Source organism: Oryzias latipes, chromosome 18, assembly GCF_002234675.1.
Source record: "Oryzias latipes chromosome 18, ASM223467v1".
NCBI lineage: Eukaryota > Metazoa > Chordata > Actinopteri > Beloniformes > Adrianichthyidae > Oryzias > Oryzias latipes.
In genome coordinates this window covers 18,995,912-19,007,226 of record NC_019876.2, presented here as the reverse complement: position 1 = coordinate 19,007,226, position 11,315 = coordinate 18,995,912, and the positions used below count along the sequence as shown (strand labels likewise).

Sequence of the window (11,315 nt, the reverse complement as noted above, 5' to 3'; positions counted from 1 at the left end):
CGATATATATATATATGCTGATCTTTTCCGATGGGTTGAATAAAGCATCAGTTCAGAGAGAAAGTTCACCTCTTACTGCTTGCTTTTGTCCAAATGATGAGGCAAAAGGTTGTTTAAAAGAAGCCGGCGCAGTGATACAGAACATTTAAGCTAGGTGACCTGAACTTATTTTTTTACTGTGCGGTTATCCTGTGGTATATCACTTTTAAATGCACGCACAGCAGCCAATTAGAATCGAGTATGCACCCGGACCATGGTATAATAATAGATCATGTATTAATTCTGTCCAAAACTAACAAAACAGTGAATTAAAGTGTTGTTGGATAAAAATAGATTCAATTTATTCACACAAACATTTACAAAATACACCCATCTAAAATGCATAAATTTGTTGTGAAGGTGAAATCTGTAAGAAAGACATCACAAAGACAGATCTGTTAACACGTCTCACTGCTCTGAAATGTCAATAGGCACATGGAGTTAAGAACAGACAAGGGCTGAAGATTCTCCCTGAATTGTAATGGCTGTGTGAGCAGGAACCAGAGCAATCTGAGAGCGCCACCAGCTGTCCAGTGTGTCAAAAACAAGAGAAGTGAACAGGAAAAACAGCTTCAAAGCAAAAACTGTTTATGTTTAAAGCAGCCTCTTTGCAGCCCTTATCACACATGTATGTGTTGGTGTTAATGACTCAATGTTGCACTGTAGTGTCATCCCACTTAAGGCAGTCAGATGAGTTGAATGGGTTTGTGTTTATGTTGACATGCACATGGTAGTCTAGGTATGCAACAGAAAAACTACATTTTCTCAAAAAAACTTTAAACTGTTTGTTATAAAAGCACACTAATGAAATCATTCAAAATATTGATGTGCATGCTGACATTCACATTCAATTGTGGCCTAGTCAAGGCATTGTTATACTGCTATTACTGTTTCCAAACAATAAACGTATTTTCCTTCAAACTAGTACAAAAAGTCTCTTATCAAAACATTGTACTGAAATTAGTATAAAACATGAAAAAGTGAAAACACTCAAATTAACTAAAAACAATAGGTTATATGTCTAAATCTGTCGTAAAACCTTTAAAAGTCTGTTTCATCTGTTGAGTTCTGATCCTCGGGAAGATAAGTTATAGCAGTGCTTTTATAAGTGCAAATCTCTCCCTTATTTCCGGCCTGACCCGTCCTCCCTGCAGCTCCCATGCTTCTGCAGCCACTCTGGAAGCTCATTGTCCGACTTCTCTGCGTTTTGAGGAGTCCGTCCATAAAAAAATCTCTCATCTCAAGGCTCAAACTCACTGTCACTGCTGACAGAGATCTCTGGAGTGGACGCTCTTGTTCCAACACGCTCATTCTCTGTACTGCAGTCGCTTGCCTCTGGGCTGCCTGGGTGTTGAGGGGAGGCTGGGAGTCGCTGGGAGTGATGCTGGCGCTCCTGAAAGCCATCAGTTGATCCTTCGGAGGGCAAAAGCGAAGGATCCTGCTGAAGCCTGGAGGGTTGAAGGACAGATATGAATGCTGTTATTAGAGATACTCTATACATTTGTTTAGTCCATGACTTGCATGGGCATTGAACGCGTGTTGAAAAGTGAACCAGGTTGAACTTTGAGCAATCAGGGATTCAGATTTGGTGGTGACGCATGTAAGGGATCCCTTTTTAATCACAAAAACTGTTAGAAAATGAATTACAGAGAAGAAATGAATAATTAAGGTTTGTTGCCCGGCTGGAAGTATATAAAACCAATTCTTTCATGTATCAGAATAGAGCTGCAAAAAAAAAAAACCTAGAGCAACATTTGCACCACTTTAGCAATTCACACCAAGCCTCTTCCAACTGTCAGAAGAGAACAAGCGCCACTATCAGGTACCAACAGTCCAGTGTGAACACTTTGGGCTAAACATGCATTTGCATTTGTTCACACGTCACATGCCTGGTGTGAACGTAGAATTCGATTTTTATGTGTCAGTGTCTACTAGAATACTAGTCTACTTTGGTTGGATAATAAAGGTTTACCTGTTCTTTGCAGAAGCCGCACGGTCTCTTTGACGGCGATTCTTGAACCAGTTTCCAACTTGTGTTGGTGTGAGTCCTGTGGCCTGGGCCAGGTGGCGTTTCCTGGATGGGTTCGGGTACGGATCTTGGAGATACCACTCTCTCAACAAACTGCGAGTTCTTTCCTGGAGAAAATTCATAAGAAGTAGCTCGATTACAGCCTGATTTATATTGACATAAAAGCGTCATGTGTGATAAACTGATGTATTAGACCACAGTAATCTCATCACTCTCAAATGATGCTGTGTGTAATCATATAAGGCTGGATTAATAAACAGATAAACACCAGCTGCATTAAAGAACATAACAACGTATATCCACTAAATTGGATTAAGGTAAGGGGATTAATAGGCTGTTAGACCTGCAACTCCTCTTTGAGGTTTAGTATTAAAGATTATAAGTTTGAGAAAAACTTCTGACTGCCACTAGAGGGATAAAAAACATGCAGAGAAACTTCAAATACTGTATAGCTTTTATTTTTATTCATTCATTCATCTTCTTCCGTTTATTCCCTTTCAGGGTCGGGCGGCCAGAGCCTATCCCTGCGAAGGCAGGGGGCCCCTCTGGACAGGTCGCCAGTCTGTTGCATGGTGATTTTATTTATAACTTCAAATAATTATCTAAATTAATCATTTATGCTCCATTTTGAAGCACGGAAAGAAGAGAATTTGTGAAATGTACTTTTTTCTTAACCTTAATGCTATTTGGGGAGATTTTTTCTTTTGTTTCAACTCTAAACCAATTAAAATCCTATGAAAATAACTTTCTTTAAGACAAAACTGGGTTTTTGTGTTCAGTTAGGTATCTTATGTTAAATGTGTGTTAAAGGCTACAGATTCATTTTAATTTCAGTGTATTTCAATATCTTAAAGGCGAAACAAGCATAAAAACTTTTTTGAAATGCCAAACCAAATGTTCTGTCATGGTTCAGCGGTGCTATAAAATACCAGGTGGAGCGTCATGTTTGGCATGATGTTCGTACCGTACAGCTCGGGATCCCTAAAGCAGTTTAAAGCTGACGGCAGAAGGCAGGAGGATCACTGTGTGGCTGTAACCTTTATCATCTTAAGAGCTCAAAGACCAGACCGTTTGGTAACTGCAGTGAAGTTAAAAATTGCTCTCTGGAAATGGCAACTTGGAGCAAGTTGCACTCAAAGAGTTATATGATGGTGGCTCTCAATGTGTGCAACAGCTATAATAAAGGATCATGTGAACTCGTTTACCTTAAAGCAGTGCGTCTTCTGCTCGCCGTCCCAGATGGTGCGGGGCAGAGGGAACTTCTTGCGGATGCGGTATTTCTCCACGGGACCCAGAGGACGCCCCCTGAGTCTTTCCGCCTCCCTGTAGTGCGCGTCCAGCCACAGATCTTGCAGCTTGGCGTGCGACTCGCGCGTAAACCGGTGGCTTTGGAGGATCTGATACAGAGCCTCAAAGTTCCCCACGTGGAAGGCAACCAGCGCTCTTGCGCGCATTACGGATTCGTGCCTGTTGAGCGCTTCCCCGGCCGAACCGGGGACGGCGGCGGGCAAAGACCACAGAAACCGCCCAAGGCGTTCGATATCCCCGGTCTCCTCCAAATTCTCGCACACCCGAGCGACCTGGTCCGGAGTGAACATCGGCAGAGGAAACATGTTGCTTCGTCCTTTCGGTTCAGAAACGTTCCGTTGATGCGTAAAATTAGTTTTCTGTGCGTAAAGCTCCTCTCTCCGCCTGCTCTCTTCTCTGTTCCAGCAAGTTTGTTGACACCTGCAGCCTCTATCTCCCACCTCTCTTATGTAACCGAGTCTTTCCTCGTATTGGGGAAAATCCTTCAGGGAAGCCCGCGGTGAAGGCTCTGCATTTAGAGAAGGAGAGGCAAATGAAGAACGGGGACAAGTAGTCGTCAGTATTTATAGCTAGATACAATTAGCATCTCTGTGGTTGTTTTGAGAAGGATTATACATCCCGGCCATTAGCCTCTTTGCGGGGGGCGGTGTGTGCAGAGGTGCCTGGCTGATCAGCTTGTTTGGCTTAGCCTAAGGATACACTGACTGCCAGTAAGTGCAGTGAGCAAACAAGTAAGGATTGGTGTTTGAGATGGCCGGATCTCCATGAGATGAGCAGGAGCTATTACATCAAGTCTGCAGGAACCCAAATGTTTAAAGATAATTTCCCCTCAGGTGTTTCACTATTGCATATATCTGATAAGAGGAAATAACAACCATGCCTGTGTGACTCTGTAGTGCCATGCAGATGAGAAGTCATCACATGCATCAAAACATTTGGGGGGGGGGGGGGGCATGTTGGGGGCACAAAGCTGCAGCGATCCCCCACCTGCTAATACCCATGTAATTAAAACAGACATGGATTGCACATTAGCTATCCTCTGCGACCTCTTGTCAGGCCAGGGCATAATGAAAACGCCCCTGGACATCAGTGTACAGGACAAAGCAAGTCAGGACACAGAATTAATGATCTGCTTGCTTCAATCCTTCTGATCTCTGTTTAGCTCATTAATCAGTCTAAAGAGTTATTTTCTTATACCCTAAACATTTGCAAACAAATGCTCCATAGTTAAGATATTACATTTTTCTTTACCAGACACCACTAAGGACAGACAAATGCTAATCCCTCAGCATAACTATAGATTTTTCATAAAGGTTGCAGTCAGGTAAATCTTTGTCTGGCCTCTAAAAGACTGTGAAGGAGCTTAAATTTTGTCTGAAGAGAAACAAAATCAGACATAAACCAAGTGCAAAGTCCTCATCTATTTTGAAACAGGAGGCTTTATCCACCCATGAAAGGGTCCACTTCAAGAACTTCAACTTGGAAGAGTCTAAAGAATCAGAATAACTTGATCTCTACCCATGTGAGGAAAATACTTTGAATAGAATCTAGTTGTTCCTCCTCATAAAAGCCTTTTTTCACAAGTATTTTGTGGAGTTTAAGAGCTTTGTCTTACTCAAACCAGCTGTACAAAACGTTCACCTTTCAGCACATCCCATCAGGGGTCGCCACAGTAAATCAGCTTTCACAGATCCGCACAGGTTAATTGGCAGAGAGTTGTCATTCCATGCACAACCCTGTATTTTCAAGGCACAGAGAGACCCAGATAGGCAGCAGCGCGAAGGATCTTGCCTAAGGACCCACACTGGATTTTGGCAGATTTTTTTTTACACAAAAATGATTTGTGGGAAACATTACATTTACATTATACAGTCTTCAAGTAAATATCACTCTGGGGCTCCAATCTCCCCACCTGAGCCCAGTGGAGCAGGGGCTGCTGCTGCTGCCGTTGCTGGGAGATCCGGACCTGATGTGTGCCAGCCCGTGCTCGTTGTGGGAGACTCCATTGTTTGGCATGTCTAAGTTGCCAGGTGCCACACACTGTCACTCTCTGGAGCAGTTGTGAAGGATATTATTAACTCTGCCTAACTCACTGTTAAAAACCCCTCTGCTAAAACATTCATAAAGCATGCAGACACCAACAATCTGAAACTGCATCAATCTGAGACTCTGAAAATGGACTTCAACCTCATTCCAACATCCAACAATTAAACATAGTTTGCATCATAGCTGGACCACTGCCCGCACCCCGTTATGGAGACATCATGTTCTCACGCATCTGCTTTACATTTGGTTAAAAACATACTATCGCTCCATGAGTATTCCTTACATTGATAATTTCACAACCGTTTACAATAGACCATGCCTCTTCAAAGCGGACGGTTTAACATAAAGGATTGTGTTTTCTCTTTATGAATATTGACATCACGCTCCGTTCTTACAAAGCCATTTCCAGCTGACGATTGAACCAGGACACCCACACCCCAGACTTTTCATTCTCTGCCACACACATACCAGTACATAATAGATATTCAAATAATTTCCATTCACGTCCACGTGCTTCTGGTGTCAGACGTCTCCATCCAATTCACACAATACCAGTCACTAAAGCCACGTCTTGCTCACATCAGATTTTAACAATAAAAATTGCTCTTTTAAATGTCAGATCCATTTTAAATAAGTATTTTAACTAATGTAACTTGTCTGTTTTTAACTGAAACCTGGCTTGGCACTGATGCAGCAGTTATTATCACTGAGGCTTCTCCACCTTCTCTCAACCTGCTTTTGCTGTCACAAAAGACTCCAAGACTCCATGTCGAGCCACGACTCCACACCACGCCTCGCCTCCTTTTTTGGAACGCTCTACTTACCCACAGGTCCTCAGTCCATCTCCTTCGTCTCAGGCGTTGCTACTCAAGTTCCTCCGACATATCTGGACAATAAATCTTTCTATAATCCACTACAGAGTTCCGTGATCTTTCCGGATTCCAGCATCTAGGTCTGTTTCCGTTCCTCGAAATCATGACAAAAAACATTTTTTCTGTTTTTTACTGCAAGATTTATGATTTTATTGAATAAAAAATAACTGCTGATTATTTTTAAACAGTTTAATTTTTTAAAACTCAAACAATATTGATTTTGAAATAAAAACAATAAATGAATCAATAGTTAAACAGTTATTACTTGGGAGTCAGCTCACATTTTATTGGGTCTATATCATACCTTTTTTTTAAGCCTTTCAGCGTACACTATATCACAGTCATACACTGATATTGGTCGAGAGGGCCTGGTTCTCAGTCTCTGCTCTAATTCTTCCCAAAGGTGTTCTATCGGTTCTGTCATCCATGTCTTTATGGACCTCGTTTTGTGCACTGGTGCACAGTTATGTTGGAAGAGGAAGGGGCTCACTCTAAACTGTTCCCACAAGGTTGGGAGCATGGACTTGGCCAAAATGTTTTGGTATCCTGAAGCATTCAGAGTTCCTTACACTGGAACTAAGGGGCCAAGCCCAAGTCCTTAAAAACAACACAACACAATAATTCTTCCTCCACCACATTTCATACTTGGCACAGTGAAGTCCGAAATGTACTGTACTCCTGGGAACCTCCAAACCCAGACTCGGCCATCAGATTGCCAGATGGAATAGCGTTATTCATCACTCCAGAGAACGCGTCTCCACCTCTCTAGAGTCCAGTGGCGGTGTGCTTTACACCATTGCATCCCATCTTTGGATTGCACTTGGTGATGTGGGGCTTTGATGTAGCTGCTCAGCCATGGAAACCTATTCCATAAAGCTCTCTGCGTACTGTACTTGGTATGACCTGAATGTCACATGAAGTTTGGAGCTCTGTAGCAATTGACTGAACAGAAATTTGGTGACCTCTTAACACTATGAGCTTCAGCCTCCATTGACCCCTGCACTTTAGTTTACATGACTTAGCACTTTGTGGCTGAGTTGCTGTAGTTCCAAAACTCTTTCATTTCATTATGATAGAGCTGACAGTTGACTGTGGAATATTTAGGAGTCAGGATATTTCATTACTGGATTTGTTGCACAGGTGGCATCCTATGACATTTCCACGCTGGAATCCATTGAACTCCTGAGAGCGGCCCAATCTTTCACAAAGGTTTGTAAAAGCAGTCTGCATGCCTGTGTGCCTGATTTTAAACACCTATGGCCAGACCAAGTGATTAGGACACCTGATTCTGATCCTTTAGATGGGAGAGTAAATATCTTTGGTAATATAGTGTATGTAGCTGCCCGATTTGTTTGGTTTTTTTTGCTCTTGAAAGTGAAGTAACAAATGTGGTAAACCTTTACACATTCCCCATTGCCTTATTAAAACAAATCACCCAGACTAGTGTGACAGCACTCCAAAGGTACTTTTACAATCACAAGTTGATTTGCACCAAAGTTATTTTTTTTTAGAACCGTGAATGCAGATGGACTTTTTGAGAACCCAAAGACAGGACATCAATGGCATGCATCAGAAGTAGCAAGCAAAAAAAGGTCATAAATTTAAATAAGCAAATGATTCAACCATTTTTAAATATCGGTTAGATAGACATTGTGTCATTTTTGTTCTTTTTATTTCCTGGTCAGTTTACTGACCGATAAGCTGTTAAAAGAGTGGGATTGTTTTTGTTGACATTCTTGTCTACTTTATTCTTTGTTTTGCTCCATGGAGATTTGTGTGTGAAAGAATAAACTGTATATCAGAACTGGAGTGACTGAACCCCCTTCTAATAGCTTATTTCTTTTATAGAGAAATAAGCTATTACTCAGTCATTTTATTTGTCAGAAAAAACGTTCTTGCTCTAGTATGTTTTAAAGTGTTCTTGCGAATCCTACATTTTTTCCATGATGTTATTTCTGTAGCGCAAGTTATTCAAGTTATGAACTGACCAATCAGATGCCTCAATAAAAGTATGGGATGCCCGCTGGCCCCCCACGTTGAACATTCAAAACAATTAATTGACAGATACTCCAGATTCTGCTTTCAAGCTCACTCCTACTTGGCGAGAGTGGTAGAAACATTGACTCAGACCAACTCGGACCAACCACTGCTTACTGACATTGTCTGGTTCCAACATGGCAATGTCTGTATCTAAAAAGAAAATGGTGACTGAATAGACTTCATTTCATCGGAGCCGGAATTACGGCATTTTCTATGGGTGACATCACACACTATCCAGTTTCCACATGCTACATACACCGGGCATGTGATGCACATTCAAGATCCCACTAAACGCACATTCTTGAACGCGCTTTTAGTATAAGGTGTTACCAATGGACTGTCGCTTTCCGATGCTAGCACATGTAATCACAGTTGGAAGAGGCTTGATGGCAAACGTAGAAGAAGTGCAAATCTTACGATATTCTAACAAATGAGAGAAATGGTGTCATACCATTTTGACTGGGCACAAACCACAATTATTAATTTTCGTGATACTATAAATTTTCGTGATCAATTTACAAATGATTGACACTTACGCATTTTGAAGAGGATGCTACCCATACGTCACTACCAAATCCAAGTCCCGTACTGGTGAAAGTTTAACTTTCAACACATGTTTAATTGCCACGGGTTTTGAACGTAGAGCCCAAAAACTATCATTAAAAAGTTGCGGCAAATGCAAGAGTTTTGAACGCACGCATATACACACGTTTACATGAACCTTCCATTGTAAGTTGCTGCTTGATCCCGCATTCCCAAATGTGGTGTGAACATTACATTACAGTCAATGATTGAAGCATACCACAACAAACTTAGGTGTGAAAACCATCAGTATTGTCCGCACACTTGAACCGAGTCGATAGCGCTACAACACTGTGAAAGCAACCCAAGCCACCACGTCTCACGTCCCTCTATTTTCAGCAGCATCTTTAAATCTTTGGTTATAAAAACTCTTTAAAAAGCACTTTTGAAGAACTTTTTGAAGAAGGAAATTCTAAAGTTTTTCTGTCCACTTATAGAGAACCTGCCTCATATATTCCACAATTTTATCATCTCTTGAAACAAAGCAGTCTATTCTTTTTACTGAGCAAAGTGTAACAGAAATAAAAAGGGTGTATGAGAGCTACCACACAGTGCAAAAAATAGACTACTGTGTAAGCTATCCCAGTAGCTTGTAGTTACAGTGATTATAATTATAGTTGCTAATTGAATATAAGGAGAGGGGGAAGCTGGTGCATATGTTAATGTTAATAGAAATTTGAATCTACACACCCCCACACACACAAACACTCTGTGACCCTGATTGGTGGGATCACATTTTTGGTGGAGCCCCACTTGGCATAATTAATCAGTGGCTTAAAATAACCCGCTTATGTATAATATGACCTGTTGATTTTGACAACAGGCGAATCAGTAGGGATGCATCTGCGTGTGCATGTGGGTGCAGAATTGGGGGGGGGGGTATTACATCCTGTATAAACCCACACCAAGCACAATTAAGGAGAAACTAGGAGGAGAAGTAATTAGTATTATCTGCTTATCACCAACAGCCCTTATTCTAAGGAAAAGGGGTTAAAAACACAATAGCAGACACCCAAGAGCATGGGCACACACACACACACACACACAATCTTTGCACTAAACATACACTCACGCACACACTAATTCCCTCCAGCAAATGTGTAAGAGCTAATTACAAGCTCATTTACAACTCAATAGCCGTATCCTCTCAGACAGGTCTATCCTCTTGCGTCTTCCCCTCCCCTTGTCCCAAAAATACTCCATTTAGCTTTGTTACTTAAGATTGCATTGTTGCCTCTGACCACGCAAGGGGGCGTGGCAAACAAACAACTAAATTGACTTATATATGTATATATATATATATATATATATATACAGCTATATCACAGCAGGAGTAAGAGGGAAAGCTTTTGGGTTAAAGAACTCAGATGAACAAGGAAAAGCTGAATGCATGTGCTCACATTTGCGTTTTGGTTCTTCATCCTTCTTTGTTTTGTGAAGTTCCCAAAACTCTGCTGTAAAAATACAATGGAAAAAAAACCCTATAATATAAATATTTTATGTACCGGTAGATAAGTCGTTACAACCTGCTGCCATGAGACTTTATAATCTGAGCTGTTCCAAGTGAACCAACTAGAAATTTCCTCATTTGTTTTCTTAGTCATTTTACTCTATATCACTTCAAAAAATATTTTGTGCAATTTTAAACTACTCTACATTTTTATGACCCTTGGTGCATTTCCCTTTTTTTTCCCTCTCGGTAAGATGTTGTACTTATTTATTTTTTGATCTGCACATACTTATTAACTAGAAAGTACTCTGAACCCTTTTTTTCAATGATTTGTGATCTTCACTGGTGTCCATGGATTACATGAAATCTTTCCACCTTTATCCACCTTTGTCACGGTAGGGAGAACAAGTCAATGTAAGGGTGGGGTCATCTAAGAAAGCACAAGGGTTAATTCAGTTCAATTTTATTTGTATAGCCCAAAATCACAACAACAGTCATCTCAATGGGCTTCGTACCGGTAATTGTAAAGTAAACATAAAATCAAAAGATCATGAATACATAGAATTTAATAGTATATTAAATGAAACTGAACTAACTAAACAGACTGCCCTTAGACCCCCCTTCGCGGTAAGGAAAAACCCCTAAAAAAACGGATTCCGGAAAAAACGAAGAAACCTCAGGGGTGCCCACATGAAGGAGGGATCCTCCCCCAGGACGGACAGGCAAATTACCAGAACTCATAGAGAAGAATTAACTTATCTAACTCTACAACTACATATTTAAGGTCCAGCAGATGAGCTTTATCCAGATGGAGTTGGTGGAAGGCTGCGGAGGCGAGACGAGCCAGAGGAAGGATCCACAGCCAAGTGTAGGACCAGTAGCAGAGACGAGCCAGAGACGAGGTACTTGGTCAGGTAAAGGAGCACGGACTGACTCGTCCGTGGATTCT

The 11,315-nt window shown here is 41.2% G+C and overlaps 1 protein-coding gene across 1 annotated transcript; it reads right to left on the bottom strand.

Annotated features, from left to right (window-relative positions):
• Positions 1 to 319: 319 nt before the first annotated feature.
• On the bottom strand, positions 320 to 4,121 carry LOC101175353 (homeobox protein SIX6-like). Its single transcript, XM_004079929.4, has 3 exons — positions 3,274 to 4,121; positions 2,012 to 2,175; positions 320 to 1,487 (listed from the first exon to the last, which is right to left on the bottom strand). The coding sequence occupies exons 1-3, from the start codon at positions 3,679 to 3,681 to the stop codon at positions 1,280 to 1,282; spliced, it is 780 nt and encodes a 259-aa protein (XP_004079977.1). The 5' UTR covers positions 3,682 to 4,121; the 3' UTR covers positions 320 to 1,279.
• Positions 4,122 to 11,315: the final 7,194 nt, after the last annotated feature.

Excerpts from the sequence above, each read along its gene's own strand:
- LOC101175353 (XM_004079929.4), bottom strand. The coding sequence starts at position 3,681 with ATGTTTCCTCTGCCGATGTTCACTCCGGACCAGGTCGCTCGGGTGTGC. Across the intron at positions 2,176-3,273 it reads AGAAGACGCACTGCTTTAAG|GAAAGAACTCGCAGTTTGTT; the intron begins GTAAACGAGTTC and ends AATTTTCTCCAG. Across the intron at positions 1,488-2,011 it reads GCGGCTTCTGCAAAGAACAG|GCTTCAGCAGGATCCTTCGC; the intron begins GTAAACCTTTAT and ends TCAACCCTCCAG.